This window comes from Gallus gallus, chromosome 1, assembly GCF_016699485.2.
Source record: "Gallus gallus isolate bGalGal1 chromosome 1, bGalGal1.mat.broiler.GRCg7b, whole genome shotgun sequence".
NCBI classification, from domain to species: Eukaryota; Metazoa; Chordata; class Aves; order Galliformes; family Phasianidae; genus Gallus; species Gallus gallus.
In genome coordinates this window covers 182,966,132-182,988,366 of record NC_052532.1, presented here as the reverse complement: position 1 = coordinate 182,988,366, position 22,235 = coordinate 182,966,132, and the positions used below count along the sequence as shown (strand labels likewise).

The 22,235-nt window shown below is 38.2% G+C and overlaps 1 protein-coding gene across 3 annotated transcripts in view; it reads right to left on the bottom strand.

Annotated features, from left to right (window-relative positions):
• Positions 1-1,313: 1,313 nt before the first annotated feature.
• The window catches only part of TRPC6 (transient receptor potential cation channel subfamily C member 6), a 95,164-nt gene continuing 74,242 nt past the window's right edge, over positions 1,314-22,235 (bottom strand). For 2 of the 3 annotated variants that reach the window (XM_004938840.5, XM_417184.7), the window contains 7 exons: positions 19,000-19,227; positions 15,794-16,058; positions 14,320-14,515; positions 12,167-12,370; positions 7,250-7,333; positions 5,218-5,293; positions 1,314-4,374 (listed from right to left, as the gene is read on the bottom strand). In XM_004938840.5, coding sequence (XP_004938897.4) covers positions 4,226-4,374; positions 5,218-5,293; positions 7,250-7,333; positions 12,167-12,370; positions 14,320-14,515; positions 15,794-16,058; positions 19,000-19,227 — 1,202 coding nt within the window. In that variant the 3' untranslated portion in view covers positions 1,314-4,225. The remainder of the gene's footprint in view (positions 4,375-5,217; positions 5,294-7,249; positions 7,334-12,166; positions 12,371-14,319; positions 14,516-15,793; positions 16,059-18,999; positions 19,228-22,235) is intronic. The other variant, XM_040650423.2, reaches the window with a different exon arrangement.

The following is a 22,235-nucleotide window of genomic DNA, read 5'->3' as shown; positions in this document are numbered from 1 at the left end:
GCCTCAGAGAAAAGAAGAACCATACTAATACACTACCCCTGGAGGATGAGTTGGATTCTTCTTGTGGCAGGTTAGATCCTGCCCCTCTCAATGGCTGACTTCACCAATTCAAGTATTTCAAACAGATGATCATCTGTGGTGATTCACAGCTCTGCAGTGTACTGCAGTGCTAATTTCTGTAAGCTGGGACATCCCACACTTCATTGTAGACATTGGTAATAGCTGCAGTGACTTCTTTACAGTAATTTGAGAGAAATGGCCATTTCCAATATACGACTCATCTAGGATACTCACCTATCTTCAAGTGACAATCACACCATTGAACACTGCATGTAAAGAAAGTCTAGATGAGCTCAATTGCAGAAGTCTTCATGGATGGCACAGAATATCAAATGACTCCATACAACCCCCTTCTAAAACCAGTAGGCTACCATTGGCTTGACTTGTCAGTGCTCTCAAAAATGATGAAATACAGCAGATTTTAACATGGAATATCTGAATATATGCATGGAATCCTTTATATCTCACTCAGGACATATTTCTGAAAAATATGAATGCACAAAACTTGTATTATACTATTACGCTCTAGTATCTATGTTCCGCTTTGACATATAACCTCGGCATGATTTGGTTTCAATCAAATAATTGGAGAAACCCCAGTGCAAAGCAGTGTTAATTTTGGAATTGCCTTAGAATTATTTATTGATTGTGTTTATTTATTTACTTATTTTATTCTGTTCATAGTTTAAGCCCTCCTATATTTTTAGTGTAATGTTCATATAAACAAAGAGATGTCTAGGAGATAATGGATTCTACTTACTGTGTCTCATAATTCAAATTTAAGATATATTAATGGGAAAAAAATGTTAAAAGCCAGTACTTTTTCACATTAGGTCAATTTTGGATGTGAAAGCTGCTGTTGCAGGAGCTGTGAATTGATGAGCTCAAAAAATTAACATGATTTAAAGGTAGAAGGACTACTTTGTTATCCTAATAATTCACCCAAAAAAGTCTGGAAACACTTCCTCAGCGAAGTTATGTCAATCATTTGTCATTAGATACCTGAAGTAGAACCATGTAGGATGAAAATAGCCTGTTACTTAATACAGGGTCCTTCAGAAACATCCAGCATCAGCCACAATTAGCCAGAGCAGGCTAATTTCACTTTGGGTCTAATGAAGTAGGACAAGACCTTTGAACCTTCCCAGAAACTTTTGTAGTAGTAGTAGCAGAAGTAGCAGCACTGCTAGCAATTTGAAGTATTTGCATGAGGCAGTGAAGGACCGACATGATCATACAATGCAACACAAAGGTATTTTGAGTCTGGTACGTTTAATTTTTGATCAAAATTAGATATTTGGTATTGTGCTCATTTTAAATACTACAATGTTTGTCACACTACATTTGGCATTAGACCTCTTCAAATATATTTAACAAATTGTTCCATGAGTAATAACTACATATAAAATATATTCATTGAATTAAAAAAATCCATATGTATTTTTTTTCATGAAATACAATATATACATCACGATCCTATAGTTTTAAGATAAGTCAAAATTTGGGCTTAAACAATTTCACAGTGTCCATTTTGTCTCTGTAAGAAAAATCTTCACTTTAAAAGTGCCAGGATTTTAAATTACATTTACACATTTTCTTAAGTGCCACTTCCTCACACTGCATTTATGGAGACTGAAGGTTTTACCATCATGCAGCACTGGGCCGCAAATCCAAATTGTACATGACAATGAACAAAAAAAATTAATGAAAGCAAATTTTGACTGTAATTGCAAGTCAGAATTCTGGTCAACAGACTTTGTAAAGGTGGAAAATCTTTGTGCAGTGGGGTCTCTAACGTGGTCATTAACTGGAGCTGTAGAAAGTGCTCACTATTTCAGAAAGCCAGGCCGCAGATATCCATGTGGGAACTCAAAATCAGCGGCCAATCCTGACTCAAGGAGATGGACAGAAGCCTTCTAGGAGCCAAAAGACAGTGAAGATAGATAGCTTCATGCTGATTTCCAATCACAGACCACCCCTACTGCTTTCATTTCTGCAAAGTGGCTGACACAGAAACCAGAGCGTCTCTGCTGACGTACAACCAGCATGGCCATCTCAGAGTCTGCAGCACTCCCTGTGGACTACTGCAGGAAATATGGCAGGTTATGAGGTAATGCTTTTAAATTATCAAAGGCAAGTTATTAAATTGACTATTCTGTAGGTCATAGTTTTCCAGTCACACACAGTGTTTGTAATGCAGCCTGTTCTAGTACCTTTGAAAATCTCATTTCTTCTCTCCTCCCTCAGAAGAAGAGACCTTGTAAGTTTCTAAACCCTGAGTTCATTGTGTCTGTGTCCCACATGCTCCAATAGTGGCTAACCTCATGGACTGAGCATAAGGCTGAGAAGTTCCCCGAACTTATAGTTAATACTGCCTGAGAAGACCAACCTGCACAACTCTGACCACACTCCAGGCAGGACAGAACCCCTCAGTTCTCTGTATCTCTACTTGGCTGCAAAACCAGTTCTCATTCAGTATTTTTTTTTTCCCCTGAAAATACACAGTGATTTGACCAATGTTTTTTAAGAAAGGACTCTCAGTAAATTCAGCTGGAAACTAATCTGCAACCATTAAAAACAACATTTTTACACCTCTAGTCTAAAAGAGAGACATGGAAAGATTCCAATACATTCCACAATAAATAAGTTTCACAAAGCTACTTTAAAAGCAATTACTGTCAAGCCATTCCTAGATTTGTTTCCTAAGCATAAGGTTTTTATAGGTGCGTTCTGCATCTTGAAGTTTGTGTTAAAATGTTTCCCAGCCCTTTTGATTCCTTTAAACAAGCTTAAAGAAAAACATAATAAATGCTTATAACAATCCCAGAACTGCTGATTGTTAGAAGAGGGAAACCCTACTTACTGTATTAATTGAGGGAAAAATGGGATGGCATTTAGCGCACATCCACTTCGAGAAACGGAAAACATTCTGCATGTAGGTATTAGTAGGCAAGTCACGCAACAGACAACCAGACTCAGCTTATGCTACCTCTCTTCCAGCCAGAGACAGGGGAGTACTGAAGTGGGCATGGTGGAAGCATTGGTGGATACTGATGATGACGTGCAAAAGATTTTTCACCAATGAAGTCCTAAGAAACAGAGCACAGGAGATTTGCCCAGGGGAAAAAAAAAAAAAGAAAAAAAAAAAGAAAGAAAGAAAGGACAGGGGATGAAAACATCCAAACATGAGATTTGGTGCCTTTGAAACAACATGTTTTCTTTTGCTGTGGATACATCTGAAAAAAATTCAACATTTTAAACAAGTTTAACTGTGAGGAACTGTGGTCCCCAGTGCATAACATTTCCAGAATTCAGAAGGTTTGCATCTAATATTTTACTATTTCCCAACTTAAATAAGTCTTATTCAAACATCCTTGCAGTTTGTGAGTTTTAGTTCAAGACATAAAAGCAGAACTTGGGAATTCTGGAACAGAATACAACCTCCAGGATTAATTGTTTTGGATTAAAGGAATTTCCTCCAGGCCTCAGCAACAGCTCTTCAATAAGCTTGGTGAAAAATATTTCCTTCTTAATGCACCGCCCCCTGTTGGAACCTAAGCATATTCTAGGACACCTCAGCAGTGATAGAGGTAAGTAGGGAAGACCTCTTGAGTATTCTGCTACCTACCTCTTTCAATGAGGTGCTCAAATAAATTACTTTAATATCCTGCACATATTTAAGAAAGGCAATTAGCTTTTTTTTCCTTTTTTTTTTGCTAATTGGAAATGTTTGAAAAATTAAATAGATTTTGATATAAATATGTAAAAGACTACAATATTCCTCTTCTGCTTCATTAAAACAAATGCATGAATGTCTATTAAATGAAATTTGGAAAAAACAACCAGTTAAGGTAGAAAAAGTTTGGATTTGTGTTTTTAATCTTTCATGATTGGGCTTATTAAGATTCCACTCACATTCTAAAAGAGGTAAATTGAACATTAAAATGTTCTAAAACTATTTCTTCAACAGGTAATGAATAAATAAATATTAAGTTGTATTTCGTCTCTACCATATACACAGAGGATTTGCCACTGTGATTTCTGTAATAAAGAATTGGAATGATGTAATTTCTGAATCCATAGTAGAAACGTGAGCTAGACTTGAGAAAAACAGAAATATGGCTTTGAGTGGATTAATGTTCTGTTGCATTTCTTAAATGTTTGGTTATCTCTTGCTTTCTTCTTTAGAGTTGATTGACAGTTTTTCCCCAAGTTTCCTTATAAGTTCTGCCAGATCTTCTGAATTGTGAGATTTTTCCTCAAGGAGTTCATATCGGAGACTTGAAATATCCTGTTTAATCTCCTTCAGTTCACCTGTAATAGACATTAAAAGGTCATACTATTAAGAAAAGAAGGTCAGAGTAATGTAGCCATATATCTCTCAGTCATCATGGCTTTTCTCTGGGTTTCTTCACTGAACCAGAAGTGTGTGGGTGTCCGTAGCCCATTGATGAATGTTGGGTTATGGATAGGAATACAAAGAAGCAGTTCGAGAAATAAACAAATCCAAAGGTGGGAGTGTGAGAGTTCAGATCAGTTCACAAAACCTTAATGATCCTTCAAGTTGCTGACTTACTCTACTGTAAGAGAAATCACTCAGGCTGTGTGCCTGAATTGTCCTGGCTAGCCACAAGGCCTCTCACTACCCAGAAGAGATGTCCTCTTCTTTTCTTTCTGCATTAAGTGCCTTTCCAGCATCAGAGATGAGCAAACAAAGGTGAACATCTCTGCTAAGTGCACACACCAGCTGTTTTCAGATAATAGAGCAGAAAAAAAAAAAAAAAAAAAAAAAAAGGTACGTGTATCCACCTGCGTATATCCCTAATAAGAACACATAGCCACAGGAGGGAGTGCCCCAAACCAGCCACTGCATTAAATCAGCCCCAGTGCAGGAAGTGCATGGTCTGTACTAGACATGGCATCACTTCACGAGACAGTGCCAGAGTAGTGATATTTCCTGATGGGAGAGGAGAAATAGAAAGCCACATCTCTTCCTTAACTTCAATGTAATGCTAATTTTACATTTTGCAGTTGTAAATACGTCAAGTGGACTAAGTATTTGGGGAATATTTTTTCAAGTGGCATATGTAACCACTTTAATTAGTTTGTTTTGGTTCTCTGATTAGAGGTAAACATGTAATTCATCAACATACTCACCTTCATTGACTTCGTCACTTTCCTTATCTATCTGAGCTTTCAGTACGTATCTTTTAATCAGACGCTTCATTATTTTCTGCAGAGAAGAAAGTAAGAAAAATGTTTATTGCTTATTGCTGCAAAATTTCAACATCTATGCTACGAAAATATGCTATTTTTTCTTACTTTCAGACTTTTCACAGTGTAGGACTTGTCAGATTAGAAGGAGGGATGTAAACATTATTATTCAAGTCAAGTATGCACATGAAATTTAGAAAACTAAGTATTATCTTCCTAATGTTATTACTCACAAAGCTCTAATTGGACCACTACTGAAGTCTATAAGAATGATTAATACAGCTGCAGCTTTGATCTCCACATAGGTGAAAACATCTGGCCTTCAGTGCTACCAGATGATAGCGACTGTGAATAACCAGGCTAATTTCTAAGATCTTTTGCAATGTTTATTTTAATCTATTTTTAGTATGATAACTAATTATCTTTTTTAATATGAATGCTGGAGAAAATGGGACACACAAAAGAGTCATTTAAGCACCTCAGCCATTACTCATTTAACCAAACACAGAATTTTATAATGTAAATATGCATATCTGTGGCAGTCACCTTTAACTGCTTTTATGAAGACAAAAGGCAAATATGAGAGCGCAGTACAGCTCAGGCAGCTAAAACTGTAAGTGAATCACACAGTGTGAACGACTACCCTCTCCACTAATAAGACAGGTGTCCCATATCAGCAAATTTAGATGTAAATTTTACTTTCCTAGGATGGATGAATTCTGGCCCTGTTTTTCCCATTAGTTTAAATTACTTAAATAAAAAGCTATCTAACTACTTCTGCATAGCTATCTTGGCTTTAATATTTTCATATCGTTTAAACCATGGCAACACAATATTTTTTGTTTTTCACTACAGGATAGAAAATACATATAGGATTTTTTGTTTGTGTTTGTCTCCACAGGAATGGATCTGAACAGAGGTGGCTGAGAAGTGAATCATCCTGGTTTAGTGGCTCTAGACCATCATTACAGTCATGCTAGCAAGTTCAGATGTGTTACTGTTTATTCTAATAACCTGACAGTAGAGCAAAGAAAGCGACTTGTTTTTGCCTTATGGTTAGAAAAGGTATCAATACTTTACTTCACACTATTTTCAATACCTTTTTGTTGAAGAAACAAACTTGGTTTCTTTGCTCTGCACCACTGTTGTTATTACGCAGCATCTATACAAGTCTATTCCAAAAATTCTCACTTTTTTATGACCGGTATCATTATGATGCAGTGATAGATAGTAAGATTATCAGGAGACAAAAAATAAAGAGACTAATGAAAACATAAAGGCTGGAAGATATTTCCCATGGTTGAGGTATTAGAATATAGAAACACGGCACAATAAGCTAAGCTGCTTCAGCAAACATATCAGGAATCTCTTGCATTTCTTTTGGAATAATAGAATAATAGAATGGCCTGGGTTGAAAAGGACCACAATGATCATCGAGTTTCAATCCCCCTGCTATGTGCAGGGTCACCAACCACCAGACCAGGCTGCTCAGAGCCACATCCAGCCTGGCCTTGAATGCCTCCAGGGATGGGGCATCCACAACCTCATTGGGCAACTTGTTCCAGTGTGTCACCACCCTCTGGGTGAAAAATTTCCTCCTAATATCTAGATTAATCTCCCCTGTCCCAGTTTAATACCATTCCAATTCCCATTCCCCCTTGTGTTTTAGGTTTTCTTAGTTTGCGCTGTGCAGTTGAGGGAGTTGAAGACTCAACCCGTGTCTAAAATTAAAAATATTTTCAAACACTGTAAAATATTGCACTATAAGGGCAAACAACAAAGACAAAACAACAAACAAACAAAACAAACATTTACATTTTATTGTATTATTGCATTCATTTCTGACCTACAAAAGTCTATGGATTTGTTCTTGATTTGTGTTGTTTAGCATAAATTCAGACTGCCTTCATGCTGTTGGTCTGATCTTCTCATTACACAGCTTCTTGACCAGGTGTAAAAATGAAGTGCTTTTTACCTGATATTGTCTTGGAGGATTGTTTAAACTGTTTAAGTGAATTTCATCAGAACTTCTTATACTTGATTGCTTCCTTTGACCGAGCTGAAATGGAAATATTACTTATAAGACAAAATAAATATGAATACAATATTAAGTTAAATTACCTTGCACAGATATTGTATGATAAAACATTAACTGTTGAGCTCTGTTCTGGGTGTACGAAACTACTGTGGTAGTCTTCATACCTGTGCAGAACTCCATCACAGGGGCTAAAACAAGCCCTTCCAGATTGTGCTGTAGGAAAGGGAGGAACTGGGAGGTTTTCTTTGGATTACATGTATTTTAAATAGGCAAAAACAACTGTACAGTGTATAGAGAGATATATAGTGAATAATTATTATTTATATCTAACATTCTAGGTTGAATTCAGATGAAAACTGAATTAAAGATGTATAAAAAGCTAATATTGCATTTTCTTGCTTGAATAAAGATACCTTAAATACTTTGAATATATATTGGAAACATAAGTTTATCTAACATGCTGTAACTTAAATGATGTGATTTATAACAAAAACGTTGACTAGTGTGTGCACATCACTGTATAATCACTAAGTTTTATAGGGTTTGAAAACTAATACATATTCTTCCAAGTCTCACCTTTACTATTAGAATAAAAGAGAAAAAAACACCTTCCTGTGTCTTCAGCTCCTGGTGTCCTAATGAACAATTTCTGGTAATAATGTAGTAGAATAAAATGAAGAGTTTGTTTCCCCTGCAAAAAGCACATTTGTGCTTCACACACTATGCATTGATTGTATACTGCTGACTGACCACTTGGTGGCAGAAACTGCCAAGATTTCCATATAACTTCATTTTCACACTGATTTGTTAAGCATCCTGCCTATGGCTTCTTCCTCTCCTAAAAACTTCTACTACTGTAATGAACTCAGCTCGTCACATTAATGAGTGAGCTAGTACGTGTTTTTTTGGAAATATCAATTAAAAATTTGCACAAGAGTAACTGAAGAGTGAAGCAAAGGTAATTGAAATACACCACTGGTACAAACTAACAAAAGTAAGTCTCCTCCAGGAGTGTTGTGTGAAAGAAGTGTAGCATACATGCCATTGCTCTTAGAAAAAAACGTTCTTGTTTAAACTTGCTTCTCATGTAATCTTTCCTCAGTTTGAGAGATTCAGTGCAGTGGTGAAATCAACTTTCATCAAGCAGCTTGATGAGAAGTTTTGAAAATGCTGAGTCACTAAAACCTAGAGCAAATGCTGAGGGAACGGCATGGAGCTGTGTCAGGGGAGGGTCTGGCTGAGGATTGGGAAAAGATTATCCGCCAGAAAGTGGTTGGGCACAGAAAAGGTTCCCCAGGGCAGTGGACATGGCCTTAGGCTGCTGGAGCTCAAGGAGCATTTGGGCAGTGCTCTCAGGCACAGGGTTTGACTTCTGGATGGTGCTGCGTGGAGCCAAGAGTTGGACTCAGTGACCTTTGTGGGTCACGTCAAACTCAGAATATTCCATAAGATCTTTGAGGTGCTAGAAGATTTACCTGTAGCACATGAGACATCTGAAATTAAAAACAAGGCTGCCTTTGGTGGCATTGTTTGTAACATCTGTGTTTGCCTTTATAAGCCATTATGAACTTGACCAGAGGCAGGGGCTTGCCAGGGGCGCACTGTAGCTCCATGCTTTCCTTCTAGGACTGTAATGAATTTCTTTTCACTGCTACTCCTCATCTGTTATGAAAGAAGTGCTTGTCAGACTGGCTAAGGACCCACAGAGGCATGTGATTTCTTCACTGGCCCCCATTCTGCCAAACTATAGCCACCATCTCAAAAATTACTAACCTTGAACAGGCCTCTGCTCAGTCTGCTGCCTATTTTAACAGTGATTCTCCCACATTAAAAAGTGTCATAAAGGACATATTTAATTCTGCCAAAATAATAAACTCTAAATTTATTTATTTATTTATTTATGGATGACTGTTGCCATATGCTCACCTTTCTACATATTAAGTCTCACTGGTTGCTTACAAAGCTTTTCTTCCACAATGCGTTATAACAGTGTTAGTCTTTAGACTTCCAGCTCCACCTAAAACCCTACATTCTCCTAATGCAATTAATTCATTCCAAACCACTGCAAGAAAAATAGACCAACTATAAACTCTTTAAACAAGCTATAGCTATACAGCTATGAATCAACTCAAGTGCTTTTTACTACACTTGTATAAAACAAATATCAGAATGCTTTAGAATAAAAGCAAACTGCTTTCTTGGGGAGCAGGCTTAGAGACAGGCTGGAAAGGGGAATTCAAAACACTGCCCAAGCATGAGGGAGGCATTAGTAAAGCCAAAACTCACCTCAAACTGACATCTGCAAGGGCAATGAGAAGAGTTTCTACTGCTGAGACAGCAGGAAAAGGCTGAACAGGGAAAAAGTGGGTCTGTGGCTCAGTGGAGCAGGGAGGTTAGTGACAGTGGACGCAAGTAGAGCTGAGGGACTTGGCACTTTCCTTCCTTCAGGCTTCACCACTGGCCTACCAGGATACCGTGCTTAGTGAAGGGCTTTGATGTGGGGTTCCAACAACTGGCTGAGGATGAGAATTGAGTCAGGGTAAGTTGAGAGAGATTGGCCTAGGCATGTTTGTTGGATCTTATGCGCTGCAACCACGGGTGCTGAGAGCAGATGGAGTCCTTGCAAAGATGACAAAAAGAACATGGAAACTGGGAGAAGTCTCCAAAGAAAGACAGATGTCAAACTCATCTTCAAAAGAACCCAAAATGATAATCTCGGCAACCATAGGCCACTCAGCCTCACTTTGGTAACTGGAAAAATAATGGATTGAGTCCTCTTGGAGAACATTTCTGGGTACATGGAGGAGCATATGGTTACTGGGAACAGTAAGTGTGAATTTATGAAGGCTAAAATCTGCCTGACACTCCAGATGGCCCTCTGATAAAATGACTGGATTTGCAGATGAAGGAAGAGCTGGGGGATGTAATCTATCTTTACTTTAACAAGATTGTTACAGGCTTGAGCAGTGGGCTCAGGTGAATCTCATGAAATTCAACAACTCCAAGTGCAATGTCCTTCACCTGGCTCATGGCCACCCCCACTGTCAGTACACACTGGGGGACAATAGGATGGAGCACAGCCCTGCCAAAAAGGACAGGGGTAGCAGGGGATGGCAAGCTGGACAAGAGCCAGCAGTGTGCCCTCACAGCCCAGAGAGCCAACCATATCCTGGGCTGCATTGAAAGAACTGTGGCCAGTAGGGCAAGAGAGGTGATCCTGCCTCTCTGCTCTGTACTGGTGAGGCCTCACCTGGAGTACTGCATACAGATGCAGAGTCCTCAGTACAGGAGAGACATGAAACTGTTGGAGTGCGTCCAACAGCCACAAAAAATGATTCAAGGGATGGAACATCTCTCCTACAAGGACAGGCTGAGAGCTGGGGCTGTTCAGTCTGGAGAACAGACAGCCCTGGGGAGACCTGAGAGTGGCCTTTCTGTATTTAAAAGGAGGCTATAAGAAGGAAGGGGACAGACTCTTTAGCAGGGTGTGTTGGGAAATGAAGGAAGGGGAACTGGTTTCAAACTAAAAGAAGGGAGATTTAGATTGGATATAAACAAGAAGTTTATACAGTAAAGGTGGTGAGGCACTGGAACAGAGAGGTTTTGGATACATTTGGAGAGATTTAAGGTCAGGCTGGACTCTGAGCAACCTGATCCAGCTGTAGGTGTCCCTATTCATCACAGGGGAGTTGAACTGGATGACATCTAAGGGTCCCTCCCAGCTCAAAAGATTCTTTGATTCTATGGTTTTAACACTGTACTCCAGAATACTTTTTTACCAACATTAGGATGTTGTGGGCAAAACTCTGGCTGGATAGTTTTACTCAGAGTGTAGTAAGGGTTCTTGTCATGGGGCTCCCACTTTTTAACACAGAATCTGTGAATCTATAAATCAGGATGGTTTAGCCATGCCTCTTTTGATGCAGCATAGGCCACTACTGGCTATCTGGGCTTCAAGCGCATATTGTCAGCTCATTTCCAGTTTTTCAACCACCAGTAACCCCAAGTCCTCTGCTGGGCTGCTCTCAAATCTATTCTTTGTTGATAGTACTGACATTGCAAACTGCTCTGGCCCAGGTGCAGGACTTTGGACTTCAGCTTTATGAACTTAATGAGTGCCCATTTTCCAAGCCTACCCAGGTCCCTCTGGTCCTTCCTTCTTGCATCTCAACTGCACCACTCGCCTTGGTGTTATCTGCAAACTTGCTGAGGGTGAACTCGATCCCACCATCTCTGTCATAGATGAAGATATCGTATGCTACTGGTACAAGTACGGACGCTCGAGGGACAACACTCATTATTGGTTCCCAGTATCTTTACCAATGGCCAGGTGTCAGAAGAAGTGTTGGAGTGCACCCGTCAGGCTTAGGAGAGAACCACAGAGATGGTGGGGGCTAAATCACTTTCCCTATCAGAAGAGGCTAAAGAATCTGGGCTTGTTCAGCCTGAAACAAGAGAAGTTCATCCTGGATGGAAGACTGCCCAGACAGGTTGTGCTGTCTTTGTCCTTGGAGATTTTCAAGACTGGACTAGATGAAGTCCTAAGCAGCCTGGTCTGACCTCAGAACTGAGGAGGCAGTTGGACCAGACACTGCTGAGTGTTTTCTGATTCTGTGACAGAAAACAGGAAGAACTGTACATTTACAGTGTTATTTTGGAACTTAACTGATTATAGAAGTGGACAAATATTCATTTTAAAAAACAAAGTAAGAATTTCAGCCTGTACCTAGTGACTGATTTCAGTCTGGACGAAGCAGATCAGGAAATTTATCAGAAAAAAATGATCAACACTGACAATGGAAACTTGTTTCTATCTTCTGAAATTAGTAGTCAGTATATGTACTATAAAATTACCTTGTTCATCTCTGCGTCTTCCTGGAAGCTTTTCTTTTGGCACATAAATGGTTTAGTGATCCATTTTTTGAGTCTAAGTAAGAGATACAGCAAAGATTTCGGACTTGGTACTAAGTTGAAGGGTACTGGAAGAGTCCTCCCTTCTTCAAAGTAAGAAAACCAAAGTTTAGCCCTTGCAAATTTCCATTCTACATCAGCATCATCCTGAAAAACAGAAACATTACTATTAATATGTATTAATAGCATCTTTACTATTGAAGATGCTCTAGGTAATGTTGTGTGCTTTTAATGCAGTTTGCTGAATTTAATTTCAAACAGATCAAGAGCTTGTTTATAATATGTGAAAATCACTTATAAATAACTGAACTGTTATCAATACATTTAAAATAATGCAATTTAAGAAGTAGCTTTGATTTAGACATAGGTTAATGAAGAATGAGTGCTAATATTCTGCATTACAGCAACATGAAGACTTTTTGCTCGTGCTCTAAGAGTAAGAGTAATAAGAATTAAAACTTAAAAACACACAGTACAATGCCTAATGAAAAAAACATGGCAACATTCAACTTCATACTCTTGGGATTGACTGAGTAGTCATTTGCTTGGCACTCTGTTGTATTTAGGATTTTTCTTTTTCATTTACTATGCTAACATAAATGTAAAACGCTCAATGAGAAAGTGAGCGCTGATTTCTTATTTTACTGGTCTTCTTTAATCTATTATTTTCTTTGTGAAGAAGAAATAGTAGTATATAGTATCAAAATTTTGACTAAGATAATTTTGACTTTAAGCACGAGCTTATAAAAGATTAGGGGATTCTTCCTGAATTCCTTCCACTTGCTTAAAAATGTGATTAAATCAGGTATGCTATCATCATCACAATTTATGTTTAACACTTATAATGGTCAAAGCACTTATTTTACTCCTTTGTATAAATCACAGAATTGTAGGAGTTGGAAGTGAACCTCTGCAGACCACCTAATCTAATCCCCCTTCCAAGGACAGTCCCCTACAGCAGGTTGTAGAGGAAGGTGTCTGGGCTGGTTTTAAATATCTCCAGAAAAGGCATCTCCATAGCTTGTTCAATAAGCTTGTCTCAGTGCTCTGTCAACCTCAAAGTAACAGTTTTTCAAGTTCAGATGGAACTTCCCTTATTCCGGTTTGTGCCCATTCACCCCTTGACCATGAAGTCACATGTCTGGCTCATGGTCAGCCTCTAAACCACCAGGACACCTAGGTCCTTCTCTGCAGAGCTCAAGATAAAAGTTCAAGAGAAGTCCATTCTGCGGAAAGAAATGAGGTCAAGCCCAAGGACATGACTCAATATAGCTGTATCTGGTTTTAGAAGCTGTTTCTATTCATTTACAGTGCTTATGGATAACAGTCTGGGTTTTATTGCTCTGAACTTGACTGTTTGTTCTGTGGTCCTCTTAGTCAGAGAAGTCTGAAACTCCCTAGAGAACGTGTGCTGCTCTTGCTTAAGCTGTGACCTCAAGCCAGAGCCCAGATCCTGGGACCAGATCAGCATCTAACAACCTGAGCATGCTGCTTTGTCACAAAGCATCATCTGGAAAAGGCTGGGATGGGCTAGCCTCTGGAGACATGCTTCTTTTTTTTTTTTCAAAGCAGTGATAATCATTTAGATCTTTTTAGTGCATGGCATGCAAAGGGTCATGCTGATTGTCAGTAGCTCTGCTGTTTACTTTGTCAAAGTTTTGTTCACTGCAGAGGACTAAAGAAATGGTTGTTTAAAGTAAAGAAGGAAACAGTATGTTTTAGACTGGCAAGGTCAAGGCATAGGAATGAAAACATCCTTGCAGCAAGAGGGACACTATTCACTACTCAAATAGTAACTACAAACAAGGTGTAGGGAAGATTTACTAAGTTGCACAATACAGCATATCCTTTTTAAGACCCTAAGACAGTTCAGTAGCAGTTCCTTGATCCAGTCTAGTTCTTACTTCCTCAAGCAAAAGCAGCTGAGCAATTTCCAGGTATTTTATAATAAAAATGAACATTGGAATTAATATTTTTGAGTGATACATTCCAAAATCCTGTGTTATTTTTCTTATATAAGATGACAACTAGATAGCATTTCCAGGAGATGTAGACAATCAGATGTAAAACTATTTCATAGCAAACTGAATTTTTACCTCAATTTCCTGGAATGAGCTGTTGATCATGGCAATAAGCATGTTCAGTAAGACAATGACCATGGTAACATTATAGACTCCATAAAGAACGTAGCCAATATTTTCAATGAACTTGTGTTTATAATTGATAACAACTGATTTAACTTCTGAAAGTCCAAATATAGCCCAGAACAACGTCTTGAAACTTTCTTCAACACTGAAAGGAAAAATTGAACACATGCACATTACTGAACAACTGCAGAGCCTTAGTGTACAAATTGCCAGCAATTGTTTTTAGATAGAGTATAAAATTTTCTATTAACATAATGTACAATTCGTCCACCGTAAAATTATGCAGAAAAAGTTGTCTATTTGATTTGATATGTATATGCTGTTCTATAATGTAATATAATTCCTAATATTTAAGAATGACAATAAAAAATTTGATTCGGCTAAGGAATTATATGCACAGCCTCAAAAGAATATTAGAATGATTCATTGTAAACAACTGCATTCTATATGCTACATACTTGCCTGTAATGTTAACATAAATAACAAAAATTACTAACCTTTACACACTTCATTATAATTGCATGAACAGTTTGTAATGGTAATAATTGGTATTAATTATTACACCATTAATATCAATGGTATTCTGAAACTGTGACGTCAGCTTCTCTGACTGCAAAGCAGTACTTTTCAAAAAAGGTGTCCTTCACACTGAAATCCTGAAGCTGAGCTTTTACTACTAATAATAAGAAAATTAGTAAAAAAAATTTCCCTCTTGTCCAAGTTTATTTCTTGGCTGCATATGTTTTGTAATTGCTACAGCTTGAATACCATTACAGTCCAAAATGAAATGGGCGTGGAAAAGAATGAGTTTTCATTCAAGTGATTTATCTTAAAACCACAGTTAGAAATAAGATGTCATAACAAATTTACACACAATAAGTCCTCAGAGACAGAAAGAGTAAATTCAGAACTCCATTTCTTATGGTAGAAAAGAAAAAATAATAATGGGATAACAAAAGTACACTTTTTCCTCCCAAGATAGAACAATCTATTGCCACAGGAAACCATGGAGAGACAGATGGCTTAGACCTTTGGCCAGTAAGAATATACAGAACTGACTGAATTAAATGAGAAGTATTTTATAGTGTGTATGACACTGTAGTGATCAGCCTCCTTCAGTGAGAGGACAGTGGCAGCTGACTGAGGAACCAGCTGCTACATGCTGCAAGGAGCCACCATGCTGTGCTTTGAAGTTGTAATGCTGACTGCCCTTACAGCAGGATCTGTCCTGCAGGCCCAGGATTAAGAGCTCATTCGCTAACATACAAGAGAGAAAATAACTACTTAATCCAACATAAATTGATTTTTAAAAACAATTATAAACTTATACAAGAATTAGTAAACGTAATATATACAATGCAATCAACTATCTTTCCTCTAAAAAACAGCCCACAATCATTAAAGTTTAATCAGTTGTACTTACGTTGTAAATGCTTCATTTTGTTTTGCTCCCAGATAGTAGGAGTAGAGATTAAACATTCCTATCATGAAAGCTACAAACACCATGATAAATATCACCATGAACTTGAAGATATCTTTCACAGTTCTGCCAAGTGATATTTGCAGGGGTCCAAAGCTTTCATTGGCCGGTAAGATATAAGCTATTCTGGAGAAACTCAGCACTACTGCAATCGCATACAGGCCTTCAGATATGATTTGCGGATCAGACGGATCCCAGTTGATTCTGGCTAGAAATGAAAGATGAGAATTTCTGTTAGCATATGAAGTTCACCCTAGGCTATTCACTGAAGTGCTCTTTTCAGGTGCATAACAATGAACCAGAATAATTGCAAATTGGATCTGAATTCAATGGGGCGATGCATATTTGGAGTGGTCAAGGTACAATCTACATTTTATTTTTTCCTTTAGTGTACATTGCATCATGAGTGTTCAGCTATTTTCATTAGCAAAAAAAGTATAGAACTTTGCTGACTAAAAGTAAGGAGCAGTTATTTTTTACCCTTTTGAACTTAAAAACCACGTAGAAAACCAGTGTCCTCCTGTAAGTGAAGACACCAAGAGTTGTGAATACTTAGTTATTCATCTAGCTTCAGTGTGCCATGTATAACTCAATAGTGCTCAAATAGTGCTAGTAGTGGTTGCCCACCTCTTCACAGTCTCAGTGAATGCCTTACATGAAGATGTCACCAGAAATAAAAGTAAAAAGAAGATACTTGATTAAGATTAACGTAGAGGTAGGATACTGGCTCCACTTACTGTACTTAATAGATCTCCACTGATTATAAATGAAAGGCAAGCAATTTAAACAGTCTGTATGATCACTAAAGTACCTTTCTTGGACTGTTTTGGACTTTCCCAATCTGTTACTGAATTTAAGTTCAGCTTTTCTATCATCATTTCTACTAAACCCTTCTTCTGAAGCAATCCAGTTGTGTAAGTTCATTGAAGGCTCTCTGAATCACTGAGTGACAACCCTGCCCACAGCACAGGGTTGGAATTAGATGATATTTAAGGTCCTTTTCAACCCAAGCCATTCTATGATTCCATGATTCTATGATGCTACAATGCTATAATTCTATGAGTGAGTGAACAGTGGTATTGCCATTTGATAGGAAACATTCATCTGAAGTGGGGGAACATTCAAATTTGAATCTGTACTTAAATAAATCTTTTTAGAAAAATGTCAGAATGAGAACCCAAAGCAATATCCTTCAGGATACTTAAGTTCAGGAGGCTTAAGTTCAATTCACAATTGTGCTTCATAGAAAGAGAAGAGGTTAATCCGGCATGGATTTCATACCTCCCAGGAGAATGTTGTCATTGTGTGTTTATTCTCCTGTAGAAGCCAGAAAATAAGTGATTTATACAGAAATGAAGGCAACCACTGACTTCTTGAAAAAGTACTATTCTGAGCTTTTAACTAACAAATAACTATTTAATACAAGTCAATTATTTGAATAGCTTTATATTTTATCCATTCTCAATGATGCTGAGCAACAATGCTTCAAAATCTCCTCCATATGTCCAAAAATGTCCTTCTTCAAGGAACTTACTGCATTGCCCATATTCACATGTCATGACAATGAAATGAATGACTGTGGTTTTAGACATAGCAAGTCTCAGTACAATCATTCAATTTCTTAACTGCTGTGTGCTTCCTGTGAACATGTGCAGATTGTTTTGTTCATTGAGTGACTCAATGTAAATGCCTAGAAATCTGTATAAACGTGATGTATCTGTATTTTTTATCTGTATAAAAATACTGTCCCTTTCTCTATAAACAGACATAGCTGTGTAAGCTTTACCTCAGTTTTTTCAGATAAGTGAAAGCAAAGATGGAAGATGATTCGGTATGGGTTAGTAGTCAGATATCTTCCAGGTCTCCTAATAGGCTGTTACAATACATACATTATTACCATAGACAAGAGTTTTACCATACAGAGATATTCTCCAAGCAGGCTTAAGTGTACACACACGCACTTAAAAAATTGCTCAGTGCTGCTCAAGTGCAAAATAAAGCTGCAACTTCTTGACAAGCAAGTTTACTAACATGTTTATTTCTTATTGAAATATTAAAAATATTACTATAATAGAGTCTCTGAACAAAGTATTCAACTGTAGTTAAAGATACACTGCTTACGTTGGCAAAAAAAGTACATCTCATTGCCTAGTTCTCCCCCTTCATTAAATTGCATACATCTTATTCTCAGTTGTTCCAATATAAATGTTTGCAGGATAACACTGTGTGACTGAAAAGATTAAATGATCAGGATTAAAATAATGTAAAATTTATGAATTCAGATTATTTCAGTGCTTGATATCTAGAATTGTTCCCAAGATGTATGAGCACACTAGGGACGAGAAAGAGAAGCACAGGTCAAAATTTCTTTAACAAGTACATTGTGGAACTAATCATAAAATCATAAAATCATAGAATGATAGAATCATCAAGGTTGGAAAAGACCTCTAAGACCATGTAATCCAACCAGCAACCCATCATCACCATATCCACTAAACCATGTCCTTCAGTGCCATATATACATGTTTCTTGAACACCTCTAGGGACAGTGATTCAACCATCTCCCTGGGCAGCCCATTCCAGTGCCTGACCACTCTTTCAGAGGATAAATTTTTCCTAACATCCAACCCAAACCAACCCTGGCACAACTTGAGCCTATTTCCTCTAGTCTTATCACTAGTCATGTGGGAGAAGAGACTGACCCCCACCTCACCTCAACCTCCTTTCATGTAGTTGCAGAAAACACTAAAGTCTCTCCTGAGCCTCCTCTTCTCCAGATTAAACAATCCCAGTTCCCTCAGCTGCTCCCCATAAGATCTGGGTTCCAAACCCTTCACAGCTTCATTGCCCTTCTCTGGACATGCTCCAGGGCCTCAGTGTCTTTCCTGTAATGATGGTCCCAAAACTGAACTCAGAACTTGAGGTATGGCTATGCCAGTGCCAAGTACAGAGGGATGATCACCTCCCTGCTCATGCTAGCTGCGCTGTATCTGTTACAAGCCAGAATACCAGTGGCCTTGGCCACCTCGGAACACTGCTGGTTCATGTTCAGACAGCTGTTGACTAGCACCCCAATATCCATTTCTTCCTTAATGTACTAATTAACAGAAAATCTATCAATAAATTTTAACCAAATGCATTCAACTCACCCAGGGTGTAGTATTTTATGTTGGGTTCCAGTGTTGGACTTGACAGATCCTTCATATTTGCATCAACCAAGTTCTGGGCTCTGGACGCGTGCCAAAATGCCATAAACCTTGCTATGAATGATGCTGCAAAAATTGCTAACATACCAAAATCAAGCATATTCCATAATTCAAAAAGATATTCCTTTGGACCTTGGGACCAAATTTCTTTACATTCAGACCATATCATGCCTGGTAAAACAGAACAGAAAAAGTAGTGTATTCTTTTAACTTCATGTTCATTTTATAGGATATTTTATTATGTACAGGGTATGCCTTGGTTGCAATCAAATCAAAACCATTTTGATCTTTGGGAGCTTGAATAGACACTAAAAGCTTTGAACCTGTTCACTCACATACACGTCAGTAGTTCCTCTTCATGTGCGTAATAATAGCAGTCTTTCATACTGTTTTTGCCTATTCTACTCCAAAAGCTTTCAAATAAAAGAATGGAAAGTGAGTTTGTCCATCTGTTATGAACACAGAAAGAGACTGAAAGAGCAGAAATTCTCTGGCATGATCATATAACTGTAGCAGAACTAGTAGCAGAACTCACATATTCTCATTTGCAGAGGACCCTGTGTGACAAATGAGCATGCAGCTAGGAATCAGATCCAATGCTTTGTGAGCAGGGAAAGTATCTGTTTGATTCCTAATATTAATTATTAAATAATAGCTCTAAAAAAATAAATGTAGGAATATAGTATCATTTCTGGCATCCTTTTTATTGAGCAAATCCTTCCCCTTTTCAAGAAAAAAATATTTAATCATGAATTAAATTTTTAGAATTCCTGAGCAAATAAAAAAACAAAACTAGAACATTACCATTTTTTTGCATTTCCAAATTGGCTGAAAAATCTTTTTATCCTTTTTAATATAATATTAATTATAGTAAATAAATTCAATGCTACATCTGTATGCACTGAATTAATTTTTCATAAGTCAGCAAATAATTCTGCATGACAGAAATAAAATAAATAGATTAAATTAGAAAACTATACATTCAAATTGGAAAAAAAAACTGTTTATTCTCTAATTATCAAATTTAAACACTTATAGAATATTTGGAAATCTAAGTGTTATATATGCAAAACACAGTCATGCTCATTTATACAGCTATCTGATGAAATAATTAACAATTGTCAATGTCTTTTAAGGTTATATGAATCAGTTGATGTAAAAACAGCTCCAATTTCAAACAAAGATAGAGCTCATAAAAGCACAAACTTTTAATTGTCTGAGTTCATGAATGGAAACAGATTTTGTTCAGCTTGGAAGTAACTCTCCCATACTACTCAATTAACAACCAGAACCTAGATCCTTAAAACATTTGTGCAACTAAACCTCACTGGAATCATAGAATCATAGAATGGCTTGGGTTGGAAGGCACTGCAAAGATCATCAAGTTCCAATCCCCCTGCCACAGGCAGGGCTGCCAGCCACTAGATCAAGTACTAGATCAGACTGTACAGGGTCCCATCCAATCTGGTCTTGAACACCTTCAGGGATGGGGTATCCACAGACTCTGGGAAATCTGTTCTAGTACCTCACCACTCTCTCAGTGAAAAACTTCCACCTGAAATCTAATCTAACACTTCCCTCCTTTTTTTAAAACCATTCCCTGTTGTCCTATCACTATCAACTCATCTAAAAAGTTGATTTCCCTCATGTTTATTATCTCCCTTTAAATACTGGAAGGTCGCAATGAGGTCTTCCCTCAGAGAGAGAGGGAGACCTCTCTTCTCCTCCAGACTAAACAAGCTCAACTCCTTCAGCCTGTCTTTATAAGAGAGGTGCTCCAGCCCTCTGATCATCTTCATGGCCCTCCTCTAAACCCTCTCCAAAAGCTTTGCATCTTTCCTGTGTTGGCCCCAGACCTGGATACAGTACTCAAGCTGGGCCCTCACAGTGACAGATTAGAGAGGGACAATCATCTCCCTTGTCCATCTGGCCACCCTTTTTCCAGTGCTACCCAGGATAACATTGGCCTTCCAGGCTGCAAGTACACACTGCTGACCTGTGTTAAGTTTTTCATCAACCAGGACCCCTAAGTCCTTCTCAGCAGAGCTACTGTCAAGTTCTTCTCTCACTCTGTATACATACTTGGGATTACTCAATCCAAGTGCAAAATCTTGCACTTTGCTTTGTTGAACCTCATTATCTTCACATAGGTGCACTTTTTGAGTTTATCAAGGTCCCTCTGGATGGCATTCCTTCCTTCTGCCATGTCAACTGCACCACTCAGCTTGCTGTCAGCAGCAAAATTGCTGAGGGTGCTCTTGATTCCATCATCTATGTCACTGACAAAGATGCTAAAGAGTAACAGTCCAAGACCTAATTTGTCACTGGCCTCCACCTGGAGACAGAGTCACTGATAATAACTCTATGGCTGTGATATTCTAACCAATTCCTTATCCATCAAATAGTCTCTCCTTCAAATCCATATCTCTCCAATTTAGAGACAAGGATATGGTGGGGGACCATGTCAAAGGCCTTGCACAAGTCCAGGTAGATGACATCAGTTGCCCTCCCTTTGTCCACTAATGCTGTCACTCCACCATAGAGGACCACTAGATTGGCCAGGCATGACCTTCCCCTGGTGAAGCCATGCTGGCTGTCATGGATCACCTACTCATCTCTCATGTGCCTCAACGTGTGTTACAGGAGGATCTGTTCCATGATCTTCCCAGGCGCGGACGTGGGGCTCATCAGCCTGTAGTTCCCCAGGTCCTCCTTCCTCACTTTCTTATAAATGGGAGTGATTAAAGAAATTGAATCAGACAGCTAAAATATTTTCGAGAGACTCTGCTCAGCTTTTTCTGTTAAATAGTACTACATCACAGAATTGAATGGGTCAGCTCAGAATACTTTTCATAGCTTACACTTCATTCCTATGCTGGATGGAAAAAGTCTACCACTGGGTACTGTGCAGCCTATATTCTGATTCTCTTTAGTCAAATAATAATTCATTAAGCTATATGTAGTATTAATTCTGAGGAAATACTTGCAACATGAGAGAATATTAGCAGAAATGGAGAACTGGACACAACAATCTTGACCCACAGATGTGGAAATCTTCCCCCATGGATGCTGACACAACGTGATTCAAAGAAACAAACCAACAGAAAACTGGTAGATAATTTCCTTTCATATGAATAAGCTATTCATAAAACTGCATTCATTCATTCATATCAGACATG